The 18,297-nt window shown below is 42.9% G+C and overlaps 1 protein-coding gene across 1 annotated transcript; it reads left to right on the forward strand.

Moving 5' to 3' along the window:
* Nucleotides 1-225: 225 nt before the first annotated feature.
* sec24d (SEC24 homolog D, COPII coat complex component) lies at nt 226-16,252 on the forward strand. The gene is made up of 23 exons (XM_015947013.3): nt 226-342; nt 2,082-2,288; nt 2,514-2,616; nt 2,782-2,915; nt 3,016-3,495; nt 5,291-5,412; nt 5,554-5,665; nt 5,801-5,928; nt 8,106-8,244; nt 8,331-8,446; nt 9,962-10,086; nt 11,783-11,974; nt 12,046-12,139; nt 12,459-12,575; nt 12,711-12,881; nt 13,154-13,250; nt 13,327-13,472; nt 14,456-14,594; nt 14,664-14,782; nt 14,859-15,038; nt 15,114-15,305; nt 15,440-15,529; nt 15,882-16,252. Exons 2-23 carry the CDS (start codon nt 2,138-2,140, stop codon nt 16,020-16,022), a joined length of 3,288 nt encoding a protein of 1,095 aa, XP_015802499.3. The 5' UTR covers nt 226-342; nt 2,082-2,137; the 3' UTR covers nt 16,023-16,252.
* Nucleotides 16,253-18,297: the final 2,045 nt, after the last annotated feature.

Below are 18,297 nucleotides of genomic sequence, written 5' to 3' on the forward strand. Positions count from 1 at the left end.
TTGAACGTTTCACCCTAAAATGCAATGTCCCGTTTCAAATCAAATATTTGTGTGTAAAATACCAAAATATTTCTTTTAAGTTATAGAAATATACATTGTTATTAATGAGCATTGATAGAAGATAATAGACTTGTGTTTGTGTCATGTATGTCCTTTCAAATGCTTAAGAAGTTTTGTTTTGAAAGGCTAAAAGGAAACATTACTTCCGTGTACAGTTTGGTGAACGGTGAGGATTTTTCGTTGCCACACCAACAGAGACCGGTGCTCCGGTGGAGTTTGACGTGGCACTCTCGTTTCCACTGAGGGTCACAGACGGTAAAGAGGACTCTGCCCACTATTCAGGTAAATAACACCAACAAACAAATGGCAGTAATATCTTCCTCAGCTAACTTTTTTACTCGGGTATATGGCTTGGAAACGTTTCTGCTTTGTAGCCATCGGGATTGTAGCGGAAAAGTTTGTAGTATTGTCCACGCACGCAGCTAGCAAGCTGTTTTCATCATGTAAGTAATTTTAATCAATAACGTTAGCAGATGGTTTTAAATCGGAGACAAACTAGTGGTGGTGCTGGATATAAATGAATGAAACGTAGCTGTTGTCATTTTCCCCTCATTTTTTCCATCCTAACGATCTTTGACGTGGCAGTTCTCAGAAAGAGCTCGTTTACCTCAAACGTTATTTTTTTAAATTACGTGGGAGTGTGGCATACGTTTAAAATGCGTAATTATCCTTAAAATAACGAGAACTTGTATAAAATTTGTATTATGCAGCTGGTGCTTAATCATCCAGCTGTATGATTAAACTCATATTTACTTTGTTCCAAAATAATTTAGTAAAAAAAAAAAAAAAAGGACAGTTACACAGTTTTATATTTTACGTAATATGCAATTATGTTGCAAAATTATTATTATTATTATTATTATTATTATTATTATTATTATTATATCGTTTTAAAACAGCTGAAGCACATCTGATGTAAGCAACTTTAAAGTATCTAACCGGAGATGGTCTGTTTTTATCTCTTGATGCGAGATGTCAAAGGTCTGTTACACTGTGTTGATAGCTGAATGAGGTCAAACATCAGTTGATGTTGGTGCAGACACATGTACAGAGCAAAAGTCTGTTTATTTCCTTTTTTTTTTTTTTTTTTTTTTTACAATTTGCTGGCAGTGACTTTTTTTAAAGGTTGTAAAGTGTTTTTGATGGACAGTTTTAGGCTTACTGGGGATTTAAATTATTCTGGGGGTTTTAATTAGCTCACTTCCTGTTTGTTTAAGCAATTTAACTCTGACCTGTTAATCATTCAGACATAAAAAGGCACCTGGGATTGAGTTATGAACTAATGTCTTGTCTAAACAGATGCTTGAGTGATTAGTTACCAGCAGCCTGTTTCTGTTCTTTTAATTTTATTTTTTTTTGCTGAAACAGCAACATAAGGATAGTACGTAAAGTTTTAATTTTTTATATATAGCACTTATTGGGGGGAAAATAAATCCCAAAAGACACTCTCATTAATATTAAAACATAATTAAAAGTCAAGAAATCTAAATAAAATGAAAACAAATGAATAAAGGTTATTAGCCAGGGTTTACAGTTAATCTTTCACTCAAAACGGTTATAAATATGTTAATAATAAAGTTATTATTAAAATGAGCCTTGAATTCATTATTGACCAAAACAATCTTGATTTATTTGTTAGCGTTCCTAAATGTGAGGAGCTCTGTTATTAGCAAGGCGATCCCTAACGAGATATTAGCTGAAATCTTATTGTTTTTGCCATCCTCCTGTTATACACCAACATTTTTTTCTGTTATAGTTGTAGATAAAAAAAAAATTTACTCAATGAAACTGAAAACGTAGCCAAAGTCCCAAGGAAAAACTTCAAAAGTGAGAAGCTATTGATCAAGACGTAGATGATTACAAGAAGGGTTGGAGGAAAAAATGGTTTTAAATGATGGATTTTTAAAATGTTTGTGCAGCTCTGTTCATGCGTGTTTGTGTGTAGAGCTAAATACAAAAGACAAATCCACACTCTCAATAACTCCACATCTGCTTTAAATTTGACCCTTTCTACTCCGCAGGTTGTCAGGAATCTCCAGCTTGTTATGAGTAGTCAGTGACACACGTCCCATCGAGAATGAGCCAACAGGGTTATGCAGCTGCACCCCCATACTCCCAGGCCCAACCAGGGATGGGGGGCTACCAAGGTGGGTTTGGAGCTTCTCCCACCCAACCGTTCTACGGGCACTACGGAGGGCCGCCTCAGGCAGTTCATGCTCAGCCTGCAGGTACAACAGCTTTTTATTTATATTTTTATATCTTTCATTGGTCTTAATTGTATCCATGTGTCACATAAACAATAAATAATAATAGTTCTTCAGAAGCTGCAACCACCCGCTGTTCCTCTAAGTTGGTGTAAATGTTTCTATTGGAAAGAAAAGTTATGTGTTGTTCTTTTTTTAAGTCTTTGCTGTAAATGTGTGTCACACCAACACACATGCTGGTTGTTGCAGGTTTGGTAAAATCCCCCGGTTCCTCTGCTGCCGGGATGGCACCGCCTCCTTTGTCCAGTCAGTGCAACGCAAATGTCCAGCAGAACGGAGCTCATACACAAAGGTGATTTATCTAAACAGAGATGCGTCTTAGAAATACCGAATAACCAAGAAGAGTTTTGCTAAACTTATCCTAAAATATTGTTGCAAAGCATTTGTTAATAATGCTTATCAATGATGTACAACACTGATTCAACCTAATGCAATTAACCAGTTTTTTGTTTCCCAGGTACCCTCCACCAGGTGTGTCTGCTCCATACAGTCAGCCTCCAATCTCAAATCATAACAATATGGCTTCCCCCAGCCCTCCTGAGGCCCAGCAGCTCACCAATCAGATGAGTTCTATGAACTTGGGCAACTATGGTTAGTTTCATTGTTGCTGTTTGCAAAATACTACGAAACAGAAAAATTATTTGATGAGACAAGTTTTTAGAACGTCATTTTATTCCTTGCATTGCCCCAGGTCCAATGAAGGTCTCCGCCCCTGCAGCCACCCCTTTTCATTCACCTGCTTCTGTAATGAGTCCGCAACAGGTGACTCCAGGAATGCAGTCAACATTATTGCCGCCCCAGATGTCTCCACCACAATCACCTGCAGCAAGTATGTCGATGGGAGACCCACCAATGGGAAGACAGCCAATGGGAGGCCCACCAATGGGAGGACAGGCAATGGGAGGACAGCCAATGGGAGGCCCACCAATGGCAGGGCAGCAAATGGGAGGCCCACCAATGGGGGGACAGGCAATGGGAGGACAGCCAATGGGAGGCCCACCAATGGCAGGGCAGCAAATGGGAGGCCCACCAGTGGGGGGACAGCAATTGGGAAGCCCCCCAATAGCGGGCATGAGTAGACCCTTTCCGGGACCACTACCTCCAGGTCCTGGAGGATTCCAGCAGCTTGGTCCTGGACCCACTGGTCCACCAGCATACCCACAGCAAGCAGGTAAAAGGTGTTCATTAGTCACAAAGGGTCTTTTTACTTTCTTGTGAGTTATTGTAAAGTAAAACTTCTAGAATTTTCTCTGTGAAATCAGCACCTAGAAAAGCAGCTGAACGTTTAAGCCCAGTAACTTTACTGAACAGAGATTAGTCAGTTTGCACTAGATGGTGTCACAAATCTGCCCTACATAAACATGATAACACTAGTGGAAGTTGCTGAGAGTACAGCTGTGTGTATTAACAATGTTCAATCAACAGAAACACTTAACAGCATCCGAACATGTAAACAATGCAGCAATATTTATAGTGACAGTTAACAGCTATGCTGTTTATAGTAACATGAGGCAACAGTAGATAGACATAAAATTAGCCACCTTATTTTAACAGTGGCTAGGAATGCTAACATGTCTCACAGGTGCCAGTTAACATGAATATATCATGTTACAGAAGAAAGCAAGAGATGATCATCAAGTAAATCCAAATGGAAAGCTACATTTGCAAAACAAGCTAACTTAGATAATTTTTTTATGCCTCTTAGCAACATTCTAATACAGATAAAATATTTTGTGAATATAAAAAATGTTTTTACTGAAGTGGTTCTTTAACATTTAAACCTCAGTTAATAACACGGCTCAGTCTAAAACCGACGATTGGACCATTTGGTTGTCGGTCAACGAATCACCACACTTCCACACTTCCCTGGGTCCTCCACTCATTACACGCATTTAGCAACAGAACGCCACCAGTGTGTGAGGTTCATGGCTCAATAATATAAGAGAAGGAGAAACAGCCAGCTGCTACCACTTCAACTTTAGGACAAACTACCAGAGTCCCAAAAAGAAAATCACCATTCGAAGTCACGGAAAACAAAAGACATTTGGACCTAAAAAAACAAGGACTGGCGCTCTCGTTTCCTCTGGCAATGTGGGTTCCCATATAAGGGGGCGTGGCCTATGGATAATGGGTGACTTGAGGAGTGAGGCCCAATCTCAATACTCACCCAGCGCCCTGCGGTCTTCAGCAAAGTGCACTTGGAGAAAGTGTGCAGTAAGGCTTCGAGTGTGTAGTACACACGTGTGCAAATAATTGCCGAATTGAAACGGGGAGCATTGCGTCATCGATCGAACGCATGCCGGGATGCTGGTCGCTGTGGTACTTTTTTCAAAAACCTTTATTAACAACTTTCAAACAAACAACTAAACAATTATTTGAAATAAATTTAAATTCATTGCTGCTTTGTCTAAACCATTCAGAGCATCAACTAACCATCCTAAAATGAGCTACTTTCATTAGAAAATACATAGTTTCATAAAAGGAACTTGAGCCATTTCCCCTGCAGCAATGGATTGTGGGTAAAACCCTTCACCTGAGTCCGCATCACTGTGGACTCGGGTGAAGCGCGGATCAAGGGTGAAAAAGGGGCGTGGTCAACTTCCACACTTGAGAATCAGGACACCCTACGCACTCGCATCCCTGGTCGGGATCGCACATTTGAAGGGCGTAAGGGTGGATGTGCGACTATTGAGACTGGGCCTGAGAGTTCTGTGACCGTGTATCTGGTTTTGCAGATTTGGTAAAGCAGCTATAACATTACTACTTTTGTATCATGAATGCTAACTAAAGCGATCAGGCTCAGAGTGTGTCACATCTTAAATGGTCCAGATGGAAACAACTCCTAAACAGGCTGTGTTCATAGGCTTTTTGAAAGAACATGTCCTGCAGGTAAGAACTTAAGAAAAGTTTGCATGTTGTTTAATGTAACTTTTAGGATTTTGTCTGTATATGTGTTTGATGTCCAGGTCAGTTTGGGGGCGCCATGTCTGGGCTGCAGCCAGGTATGCCAGGAGCCTTCCCTGGAGCACCAGGAGGACTGGCTGGACCTCCTCAGAAGAAACTGGACCCTGATTCTATCCCGAGCATAGTGAGTTCACGTTTAATTACACACTGTTTCCAACTTTTCATTTACACTATTTAAATGTTTTCTGTAACCAGCAGCTTATGACTAGATTTGTTACAAGATTGTTTTCAGCCCATGAGTGTTAACCTGACACATCTATTTTAGATCCAAGTGATAGAAGATGACAAAGTAAGGTTTGGAGGACAGCTCTTTAACACCAACACCAGAGGACAGGTCCCACCTCTCGTTACCACTGACTTCACCGCTCAGGACCAAGGTAAACAAAATAACCTTCTCTCATTTGTTTAGTGAACAATGCCTGTTATTTACTTATCTCTAGCAAAAGCCACTGTTGTACTTATTGAAATGAAGCAGACATTTACAACGAGACTGGTGTTTTTGTGAACTCTAGGGAATGCCAGTCCAAGATTTATGCGCTGCACCACCTACTCGCTGCCCTGCACCGCTGATCTGGCCAAACAATGCCAAGTCCCTCTGGCCTCCATCATCAAACCGTTTGCCAATTTGCCCAAAAATGAAGTAAGTTCTGGGTTTCTTTTTAAATCACTTCATTAGATGTGAACTAAACTACTGAAATGATGTTGTTTGAATATTTTTAATGGGAAACTATGTTTTGAACATCTTAGGTGTGTTCTTGCTGTGTCTTTCTAAATCCATGCTTTCGTTCTTTTTTAAACACAGAAACAGTTTTGTTTACCTGTTAGTAGCTACAGTTTCGCCGCCGGCTGCCGGCTTCTTCAGGCTGACGCTGATGGTGGCGCGTCACTTCCTTCCGCTCCGTTTATCTGCTGCCCGCAGATAAACGGAGCGCCACCATCAGCGTCAGCCTGAAGAAGCCGGCAGCCGGCGGCGAAACTGTAGCTACTAACAGGTAAACAAAACTGTTTCTGTGTTTAAAAAAGAACGAAAGCATGGAACTATGTTTTGATTTTCCAACCATTGCTAACTGGCCTGTTGGGTTTGTGTGTGTGTGTGCATGTATATATATATATATATATATATATATATATATTTAATCTGGTGATTGAAATGTAGGCTGTATCAATAAGTTCTATAATTATGTAAAGCCTAAAATATCCAAATTTCACATTTTAAGGGAACTGCAAGCTCCTATTTCCATCAGCATAAGCGTACAATTAAGCATTGATTAGAATTATTAAACACAAATTATGAGATAAGTGACTTTTATAGAGTTACCATAAAAATGCTAGCCTGGCAAACTGTCCCATGTATGTACATATATTGTCTGGCCATGACCCATAGGCAGAGCTCAGTCTTTTATGGTGTCTCTGTACGCAGTTGGACAGAGTTAGTACCAATCAAGGGATGAACATAATGACATATTCACAGTGACAGAAATCAGTCAATGCATCAGTCCACCGTAAACTGTCCTTTTTCTAAATAAAGGACTTAACAAGTACCTCTGTCTGCTCGTGTCTCAAAGAAAAGCCCAAGTCTAAATCATTCAAAATTCATACCAAAGCCTTTTCAAATGACCGCCGTTCCTGTGCCAACGCCATCTTTCTAGACATAATTATCTATGGTCGCAGATCTGTTATTTTGCCCACTCAACAATTGCAGAGCGCTATGATTGTCAAGACAAAACTGTCAGGAGTGTGGCTAGACCAGCCTGTGAAGCAAAATCTTTTGCTACTACTACAGTTGGTCTAGATTTCTAGGCTATAAAAATGCCAAATGCCGGGCCTTTTTAGGATGCAAGTCAAGAAAATATTTTGTAATATTCAAACAGTTTAAAACACGTAGGCACTAATTAAACTGAGAAGAAAAGAGCTACAATGGATACCTGGATGTTCACTCAGAGAGTCGTTGTGTCCAAAATATTGCTAAACACCTCACCACAGAGGGTGGGGGGTTATAATTGAACATAATGGTGACATATTTTTTATGCATGTCATATAACACCAGTGTGTTTTGCCCTTGTTCTGCCAGAAACCACATAAGTATCCATCACTTATTAAACCCGGCAGCATAAAAGGCTGCAGAGCGGAATGGGATGGAGTCATTTTGATAATTGTTTTTATGTGATTGTTTCAGTCCAGCTTTCTGTTTAGTTCTCCCTTAAAACAAAACACACTCGTTTCCCCAGATGAGTCATTTATCTCCTGGATGAGCTCCTCTTGGATTCAATGTGGTACCAGATTCTTGACTAAGATATTTTCCCTTCCCACTCGCTCTGTCCCAGCCACGAAAGTCTCCTTTTTAGGAAATGTTAGGTTTTTCTCATCAGGCTTAAAACTAATTTGCTAATCTTACATCTGCTGGAACAACAGAAGAAGGACAGACTTTATGAGCATCAGAATGAGAACCCCCCACACTTTTTAGATACTCTGAGTTTGACCATATTTCAATTGATTATTCTGTTCAAAAAGACCTTTTTGTCTCTTCTGTGTGTGATTTATGGTTGTTGAAGTCTTTCAAAGCGCATTTTTAGTTTATTAAAAGCCTTAAATAAACAACGTGGTTGAATAAACATATTGATACTACTCATCCAACAGTTAATGTTCAGAGTATAAACATTCAGTGTGTTTGACACATGGTAAATCACATCCCAAACTGTGTTGAGCTGTAATAAAGCGGCTGCTACATTCTGTTTAGCGTCTCTTTTATGAAACAGACCTGTGCTGCTGATGGGAGAGCTTTCAGCAGCTGTATTTGCTGTTTGTGGTTTTGTCCAGACTCCCCTGTATGTTGTAAATCATGGAGAGAGCGGCCCGATCCGCTGCAACCGGTGCAAGGCCTACATGTGTCCCTACATGCAGTTCATAGATGGTGGTCGGCGTTACCAGTGTGGTTTCTGCAACTGTGTCAATGAAGGTAATGCATGCTTCATAATAAAAACCCGTTTGTCTTGTTTTCATGCCCCGTTTGAGAAAATGTTTATTTTTATTGTCCTATTTAAGTCCCAGTCTTCTACTTCCAACACCTTGACCACATGGGTCGGAGGGTGGACTTCTACGAGAGGCCCGAGCTGTCCCTGGGATCTTATGAGTTTGTTGCCACACTTGAATACTGCAAGGTACAGAAAGAATATGCCAGATATGTTATCTTTTACAGCTTGGCCATGCCTAGAAAAACCTCTGCAATTAGTTTATCTTGATATTTTAAGCATAATTTAATGGTGTCCTTGAATTTAAAGCCACATTTATCTCATTGTTGTATGAAAGCAGCTTGGGGTGTCAAATGTAGCAAATGTGCCATCTCTGGCCTGCTTTCCTATAGTTAGTAATGTTGTTATAGCCTTGGAGACATTTTTGTTTGAGAAACACTGGTATAACACAGACACACCCCCTTAAATTAGCATGTCTCAACCCGCTTCAATGTCAGAAGTATATAAACGTTGGTCGCGATAATGCTACCTGCTGAACAATTCTAGCCCGAGCTACTGCTAACATTAAACTGAGCTACTGACCGTAGACTGAGTTACTGTCAAAAGTAGCCATAGGTACTGCTAATGCTACCTCAAGCAACTGCCAGTGCTAGCTTGAGCTACTTCTAACACTAGTGAGCGACGATGGCACAGGAGTTAAGTGATTGCCCCGTAATCGGAGGGTTGCAGGTTCGAGCCCCACTCAGTCTGTTGCTGTCGTTGTGTCCTTGGGCAAGACACTTAACCCACGTTGCCTGCTGGTGGTGGTCGGAGGGACCGGTGGCGCCAGTGCTTGGCAGCCTCGCCTCTGTCAGTGCGCCCCAGGGCAGCTGTGGCTACATCGTAGCTCATTCCCACCAGTGTGTGAATGTGTGTGAATGGGTGAATGACTGATTGTGTTGTAAAGCGCCTTGGGGGGGTTCCAGGACTCTAGAAGGCGCTATATCAAATAAAGGCCATTTACCATTTTAGTCTGAAATACTACTTTCCCCTTGTCTGAGCTAATCCTAATGCTAGCATGAGCTACTACTAATCCTAGCCTGAGCTGCTGCCAACCTTAGCCTGAGATAATTCTATTGCTAGCTTGAGGTGCTGCTAACGCTAGCCTGTGCTAATCCTAATGCTAGCATGAGCTACTACTAATCCTAGCCTGAGCTGCTGCTAACCTTAGCCTGAGATAATTCTATTGCTAGCTTAATGCTAGCTCGAGGTGCTGCTAACACTAGCCTGAGCTACTATTAACCCTTGCCTGAGCTACTGCTAACAGTATCCTGAGCTAATTCTAATGCTAACCTGAGCTACTTCCAACACTAGCCCGAGCTACTAACACCCTTGTTGTACAACAGCAAATAACAAAGAAGAATGTTGGCATGAACACATTTCAGGATTTAATGGGATTGTCCAGAATGCCAGAGAGATCCACAGCTTGCGGTCTGGTCTAACAGAGTACGGCCACCCTCCCCCCCACCTCCACCCAGGGACTGACAAAACTGCAAAGGGTCATTGAACAGTTGTTCTAGGACCCCTTTAAGCTGAACAAGAGTTCAGCCAGTACACCTTAGTTGACTGTAAAGAAAGATTTAAATCTTTGTTCTTGTATTTTCACCTTTTTAAAAGTTTTGTTTTTCGTCCTGTCTATGTTACCGTCTTCTTTTCCCCACACAGAACAACAAGCCTCCCAATTCTCCTGCCTTCATCTTTATGATCGACGTGTCATATAACAACATCAAAAGCGGCCTGGTCAGACTGATTTGTGATGAGCTCAAGACCCTGTTGGAGAAGCTGCCCAGGTACAGACAAACAAATTTCTAATCATTACGTAAACAATTAGTTCACAGTTACTCCTAAAATAACTCATCTGCTTTGTTGCTGCCAGCAGCAACAACACGAGCTGATAGTTTAAATAACAGAAATACAGAAAAATCAAAACATTTCCAGAATATAATCAAACTATTGAAGAGTGGAAAGTTCTCCTAAACCCAACTGCATTTGTTCTATTTTTAAAGTAAATATAACTGAGTAGGTATGGGTACGACTTTAATGGATAAACCACAAACTAGCAACTATTTGACATTGTGGTCTTTTTTTGTCTTAGTTTTGATTACGCCTTCAGAATGAGTCTCAAACGTGTCTTAAAGGTGTGAAACACTGACAAAACATTTGTATTTATTATTTTTGATTATAATCGGTCACTCTGAGGCTGAACATGAAAATAGTCGCCTACACCTATCTCCTGCATTAGCTTCTGAGAGAAAATAGTCGGTGAAACTCTAGGACTAGAAAATCCTGACAGATTTACGTCACACTGTCACTCAACATTCATGGATTCGCCCATCTTGACTCATAATGGGAAAGGCTGTTGTTGGTTAAGCATCTAGGAAACAGCAGAGAACGTCTCAGCTAGTAGAAGCTAACCGTTAGCATTAGCATCTCCACCATACAGCAGAACTCCTCCAGGCTTGGGGTACCGCATTTTCCGCACTATAAGTCGAACTTTTTTTCATAGTCTGGCTGGTCCTGTGACTTATATACCAAAGCGACTTGTATACCAAGTTATGTAAACCGTGCTGCTGCGGGCCGGCTCCGAACCAGGAATGAGCTCCCCTGTCCCACTGGGAGGGTTTGAAACACTGCCATCCTCTGCTGGAGACCGTAGCGTGCTGCTGCGCCCTGATTGTTTATTCTGTTATTGTTACCAGTACTTGTGAAATGCATGGTCTCAGATTTTGTAAGAAAAATAATAAATTTTCCCCCAAAAATGCGACTTATATATGTTTTTTTCTTCATTATACATTTTATGGCTGGTGCGCTTATACTCTGGAAAACACGGTATTTGTGGAGATGAAACATCCACACTGCAAAGCAAACAGAGTCGGTGGAAGAAGTACGTTGCTGTTAGCCAGTCAGAAGTGGTGAGATGTGTGAATATTGATGAGTATGACTCTTGCGCCCCCCCCCCCCCCCCCCCCTCTGGAAGAGGTCCTGATGGGATGGCGGTTATTTGTGAGTGATATATTCCAGTAGCTGTTCCCAGTCACATTTCTGTCTGACAGATTTAAGAAGAGAGGTGGACAAACCGCAGCTAGGCGTGTCGGTGAGGAATGCGTTTCACCAGAGTTCTGGTGAACATCACGGGATTTAGTTGGATTTAAGGATGGAGGTAGCCGCGTTTCCCCATTTCTACAGTCACACATATGAAGACAAAGTCTAACAAGCCAGTGATTTTCTAATTATCAAAGGATGTGTGGGTTTGATTATTTGACCTGGGTGTTGCTTAGAAGTGACGTCAGCTCTCAGATAATCTTGTTTCGTGTTCCGTTCTGCAGGAGTTCGAGGCTCTAAATCGAAAGTTTTTCAAAGTCTTCGATGTCTTATCTCTCACACACTCCCTCTGAGCGACTCATCTAAACTATTCTGACTGGTTAGATCCACGTCTCCTCCTGAGGAAGCCCGGATCTCATTCTGTGTCCTCCTCTTCCTCACCAGGCAGGAAGGTGCTGAGAGTTCTGCAGTCAAAGTGGGCTTTGTCACCTACAACAAGGTGCTCCACTTCTACAACGTGAAGAGCGCGTTGGCCCAGCCACAGATGTTGGTGGTGTCGGACACGGCCGAGATGTTTGTCCCGCTGCTCGACGGGTTCCTCGTGGACTACCAGGAGTCGAAGGCCGTCATCTGCAAGTAGGATGACATCGGAGTCCTCTTAGAAGAAGAGTGGAAAAGAGTTCTAATCACTTCACTTCTTCCTCCAGCCTCCTGGACCAGATCCCTGACATGTTTGCAGACACCAACGAGAGCGAGACGGTCTTTGCCCCGGTGGTTCAGGCTGGCGTGGAGGCGTTTAAGGTTAGAGACATGCGGGGACATCTGTCAACATCTAGAGACACACTGGGGCCTCCTGTGCTGGTTTATGTCATCATGTTACTTTCACTTTGAGGTTGTTGTTTTTTTTTTTTGCGTTTGTTTTGTTGGAAAACCCTTAAAAATGAAGTTTTTAAGGATTTAGGATGAAAGGTTTTCAACTTTAAACATCAGATTTAGCAGGAAGAGAGGTGACGGGAAGTGTAGTGTCGACCATACTAAACTAGGGAAGGGAAACCCAGGTCGATTCTGATCTCCGTTTAATAACCCAGGACCGGTCTGTGCCTCTGCTTCCTCCATTTAGGCGGCAGAATGCAGCGGAAAACTCTTCATCTTCCACTCGTCGATGCCCACGGCCGAGGCGCCGGGAAAACTAAAGAACAGAGATGATAAGAAGCTGGTCGGCACCGACAAGGAGAAGGTGAGACTCTTCTCTGTGGCGTTTGTTTACAGTAATGATGAAACACTTAGAGATTGTGCTCATTTAAATGTTCGTGATGCCTTTGGGTGTCGTTGGAAATCAGAACACAACATGTTTGCTACCCCTCCTCCACAGACCCTGTTTCTGCCTCACAAAGGTGTGTACGAGCAGCTGTCTAAAGACTGTGTGGCCCAGGGCTGCTGTGTGGATCTCTTCCTGTTCCCCAGCCAGTACCTGGACCTGGCCACCATGGCCCATGTGCCGTCACACACCGGGGGCTCTGTCTTCAAGTACAATAACTTCCAGGTACAGGTCGCTTCATGTTCAAATATGAAGGTCAGATCTTTAACACAAGGTGACATCACACACAATATCACAAGATTTGACACATTCATTTCCTACTCTGACTAGTTTCATTTGTGTTTCCATGGAAACAAAAAGATTTCCAAGCAATCCCAAGCTATCGAGCAGTATTGTACATCCCATAATAACCTCCATTAGCCTGAGAGACGGTGTAGATCTCAGTAAATCGCCTCCTCACCGTCGCTAGCCGTGACTGCTCTGCCGTCTGCTGACAGATCCAGACAGACGGGGACCATTTCCTCAGGGATCTGAGGAAAGACTTACAGAAGAGCATCGGCTTCGACGCCATAATGAGAGTCCGAACCAGTACAGGTACGAACCTCACCAGTATGCTACGTTACATCACAGCTGTCCACCAGCGCCTTATGGGCCCATTTGTGTTCTTCAGGCTTCAGAGCCACGGATTTCTTCGGAGCCGTCCACATGAACAACACTACGGACATCGAGATGGCGGCTGTGGATTGCGACAAAGCTGTGACGGTGGAATTTAAGCACGACGACACGCTTGGAGAAGACACGGGCGCCCTTATTCAGGTAGGGGTACACCTGTAGAAGAACAATTCATTGTTTTTGATTAAAGGAGCAATATGGACGAATTCTACAATGAAATAAACATAAAACAGTCTGTCTCAATCGTGTTGGAAGGAACGTGACATTGACACGACGGTGGCACGTGAGTTAAGTACTCGCCCCATAATCGGAAGGTTGCAGGTTCGAGCCCCGCTCAGTCTGTCGCTGTCGTTGTGTCCTTGGGCAAGACACACGTTGCCTGCTGGTGGTGGTCGGAGGGATCAGTGGCGCCAGTGCTCGGCAGCCTCGTAGCTACATCGTAGCTCATCCCCACCAGTGTGTGAATGTGTGTGTGAATGGGTGAATGACTGATTGTGTTGTAAAGCGCCTTGAGGGGTTCCAGGACTCTAGAAGGCGCTATATCAAATACAGGCCATTTACCATTGAAACAGATTTCATTCTGAGCTGTAGAGGTAGACGTAGGCCCATCCCAATACTCACACTTCCACCCTTGTGCCCCTCAGTTGTGCGTGGGGTGTTTTGATTTTCTAGAGAATAACATGGCCCCGCCCCTTTTTACCGTTACTTTGCACTTTACTGAAACCTGCAAAGGCGCAGACTTTGGCAAAAACTTTGGTGAAGGATATTACCCATAATCCACTACTGCTTGTGAATTTTTAAACTAGAAGACATTTAATGGTATGGGATGTTGGTCAGAAAAGGACCGCCTGCTCTCTGGGGCACAGGAATGCCTCGACTCAGGGCTATGAGTGGGGTTGAACATCTAAGAAGGCATGAACCTTATATTTAACAGGTATGTCTTTTGCTGTAAAATAATCAGAATAATTATCAGCTTACTGTCGATGACTCGTCTTCACTCAAACAGCAGCAGTTGCTCAAGGTGGACTTGTTTTTGAAAGATGGACTGCAGTACCCACATTTGACCACCGGAGGGCATTCTTACTTCATGCACCTTTAAAGCGTATATTTCATGCTGTATTTCCCAGTGTGCCTTGCTGTACACCACCATCGGTGGGCAGCGACGTCTCCGCGTCCACAACCTGAGTCTGAACTGCAGCTCGCAGCTGTCGGAGCTGTATAAGAGCTGCGAGACCGACGCGCTCATCAACTTCTTCGCCAAATCAGGTGAGTTGACGTTTCTGTTTAAAGCTAAGGCAGCTTTGTTGTCCTCTGATCTTCCTGCTGTCTCCTCAGCTTACCGAGCCATACTGACCCAACCTGTGAAAAACGTGAGGGAGATCTTAGTGAACCAGACCGCCCACATGCTAGCCTGCTACAGGAAGAATTGTGCCAGCCCGTCAGCTGTCAGCCAGGTGAGCACAGGAAGTGGTTTGGAACAGGAGACTTCCCACTTCTCAGATAGTAATGGTGACGTTTGTCCTCTTGCAGCTCATCCTGCCCGATTCCATGAAAGTGCTCCCCGTCTACATGAACAGCCTGATGAAGACGTCCCCTCTAGTGGGCAGCACCGAGCTCCCCACCGATGAGCGGGCCCACCAGAGGCAGTCCCTCATGACCATGGGGGTGGAGGAGACGCAGCTGCTTCTCTATCCACGTCTCCTCCCTCTGGTAGGAGCTTAAAACACGACTTGAGGAGACACGGGCTGGACCAGCTTGCTGATGTTTGAACTTTCTGCTCCCCAGCACAACATAGACCCCGGCAGCGAGGCGGTGCCGGCTCCAGTTCGCTGCTCAGAGGAACGTCTGCTGGATTCCGGCATGTTCCTGCTGGAAAACGGGCATTCCATGTTTCTGTGGCTCGGACAAGCCAGCCCACCGGACCTCACCCAGAACCTCTTCAACGTGCCGTCTCTGGCTCATCTACAGGACAACACGGTGGGAGATCAAGAAGACCGCATCAGCTTTGCCATTTTCCTGAAAGATCGCGTCAAAGCTTTCTGTTCTCAGATCAGCTGTGGTTTCATGTGCTTTTATGAGGTTACACATAAATGAACTGTTTTGTCTTGTAGTGTGTGCTGCCAGAGCTGGACAACCTGTTGTCTAAGAAGATCCACTCCATCATCAGTGAGCTTCTGGAGAAGAGACCAAACTCCATGAAGGTACGATCCTTAGAAAAGAGCTGAAACGCTCGGTTTATTACATTTATTTGAATTTTTCAAGTTTAAAAAGCACCAAAAAGTGAGTGGCGGAAACAGCAGCTTTTCTTGGTCTCTGCTCCCCTCTAGTGGAGATCAGGTGAGCACACGGATCAGAAACTGCTACAAACACATTAAATCAACTTCAGGATGAAACAGAATCGGCGTGATGACTAATACATCAATACATTTTCTATATAAAAATAAGATAATTAATTTAGTCAAACACACATGTCGGTTTCCAATTATTAGACTATTTTGAGCAGTCAAAGGAAACTCCTGCAAATGATATAAATGTTTTTTCTGCCCCACACAGCTCCAGATTGTGAGGCAGAGAGATAAACCAGAGATGGTGTTTCGCCAGTTCCTGGTGGAGGACAAAGGTCTGCACGGCGGGGCCTCCTACGTGGACTTCCTGTGCTATGTTCACAGAGAGATCAGGCAGCTGCTCACTTAACCAGACGTCCTCTCAGAGAACTTACAGTAAGAGTGAGATGGCCTCTTGAACAAAAGCCATCTGAATGGAAACCCGGGCCTTTTAGGAACAGCTTTAACCATTTGTGACTTTCTAGTAAATCTGGAGGATTTATTCTATAAAAATGGAGCGACTGGAATGACCTCAGTGCTTGCGGCTGGAGCAATACAACACCCACTGTGCAATCAACTAGTTACAGCATTTCCTGTTATCTAGCGAGTAGATTTAGAGCGTCTGATAAGAATTGGAGGCTGATTCTATCTGGCTGTGTGCACAGATATGCTCTTGAGAAGTGAATATGAGTCTTAATAAATGACGTTTGTTATCTGATTGGGTGAAATAGGAATGAAAATTCAAATATGTAACAAGAACACACACCCAGCTGGAGTGAGTGGATGTCTGTCCTGTAATCACACAGAGTGATTCATGGTGTTTAATTCTCACACACACACACACACACACACACACACACACACACACACACACACACACACACACACACACACACACACACACACACACACCAAAAGTCAAATTCCTTCACCATGTATGGCTGAGCTTGTCCTCTCAAAGCTTTTTGTTTTTGAGTGCTAGCACTTGACGGCTCAGGCTCCAAACAAAAGAAGTCTGTCTCTCTGGTCCTCGGAGTCGGTGCTAAAACGGGAACATTTAGTAAGAAAAAAAGGGACCTGCTAAGGTATCAAATTTACATTTACAGCCCTCTTCACATGAATTAATACGTTTAACAGTTTAAACAGAAGCATAACCTTCTGTTCATCAGACCAAGATTCAGATTTCACTTCTGTACAGCGTCTTACTGGATCACATGACTTGTTTTTTATTAGAGATATAATTGGTGTTACTCATCTGAAGACGACCGTGTCCTCGTGTTTCTGCGTCTTGTCCAGGAGGGACAGCCTGCCTTATGTTGGTGCGATTGTTCCAGATGTCGGCCTTTTGGTTGGTTTGTATGTAAACTTTATCTCAGGTGATTTGAGTCAAACAGAAAATGATGGACGTCACTTTTGTGACGAAACATTCCATTTATGTACATTTCATTCCCAACTCTAATCCAAAACTCTTTGTTAATTAAACCATTTGAAACAATTGTCTGTTTATCTTTTATTTTATTAACACACAACTCCCAAGGATAAAAAAAACACGATGCACACGTTTGAATTTACTGTAGAGTTTCTTTCCTACATGATTAAAATTATACGCTAAGGCTCAGATTTACACATAGGCTCCCATTAATATTCCTCACATATACTAACAATCCAAGTGTCAAAAAAGCAGAGTATGCCAACCCTATCAGAGTCTGATTGACAACGGTGTGTAAAAATACCTCCTCATGACCCACAGTGCTGCTGAAAATAATAGAATAAGTTTATGTAGGTTTAGTAAAAACAACTCGTTACTCTGTAACCTGCTCCGTCCTCTTCCACCTCGTGTCAGGCCACTCAGATTTTTTTTTCTGCGCCATTTTCAACTTCAACTTGCTGGAAAAAACACAGGAAGTTGCCTTTATTTACATTTTTTCCCCACATTATCACTGATGTTATGATTGATTAAAAACATGCTAATAAAGTTCTTTGGGCAAAACCCCTCTTGCATAACCTGTTTTGATTCTTGACTATTTCTGGCCATGTCCACCCATCCCCCACTCAGGCTGCTATAAGGTGAGAAGCTCCGACAACCGCGAGAGCCTTAGAGTAGACTCACTGCTTCTCCAACAGCAGCTCTTTCTTCCACATAGGAGGTGGTTCTTTTTTACTTTCTCCGTTTGTGACATCACAAACTGATTTTCTGAAACTGCTTGTTTTGGGCTTATAATTCCTAAAATCAAACACTGACTGATTTGTTTCATGTTTGGAGTGTTTATACAGGCAGCAGACTCACGTGGCAACAAAAAAGGAGGCAAAAGTTGAGTTTTGCTTCATATAAATTTATCTACTTTAAACATGATCGTTTTACTGATTTCAGGTCGAGGCTGTTCCAGAAACGTATGTTCGCTTGTTTTATCCAATTGGAAACCAGTTCTGATAAGTTTGGGACCATTGTTTTGTTGTACCACCCAACTGATGGATTCAGGCAAACTTATTTCCTCCACAGCATGATGCTGCCACCACCCTGCTTGACAGTCAGTTCAATGAACTGAACCATTCCAAATCTTTCTGCCGAAATTTGTCTACGTCAGGTGGACAGATGAACTTAAAAGTCTGTTTTTTTCTTGGTCTACTCTGTGCATGGTGATAAT

Source organism: Nothobranchius furzeri, chromosome 2 (assembly GCF_043380555.1).
Source record: "Nothobranchius furzeri strain GRZ-AD chromosome 2, NfurGRZ-RIMD1, whole genome shotgun sequence".
In the NCBI taxonomy this organism is placed as follows: Eukaryota; Metazoa; Chordata; class Actinopteri; order Cyprinodontiformes; family Nothobranchiidae; genus Nothobranchius; species Nothobranchius furzeri.

What these genes read in the sequence shown, in the direction of transcription:
- sec24d (XM_015947013.3), top strand. Translation starts at nt 2,138, where the DNA reads ATGAGCCAACAGGGTTATGCAGCTGCACCCCCATACTCCCAGGCCCAA. An exon ending in CTGGCGTGGAGGCGTTTAAG is followed by an intron (nt 12,140 to 12,458) that starts GTTAGAGACATG and finishes TCCTCCATTTAG; the next exon opens with GCGGCAGAATGCAGCGGAAA. An exon ending in AGAGACCAAACTCCATGAAG is followed by an intron (nt 15,530 to 15,881) that starts GTACGATCCTTA and finishes TGCCCCACACAG; the next exon opens with CTCCAGATTGTGAGGCAGAG.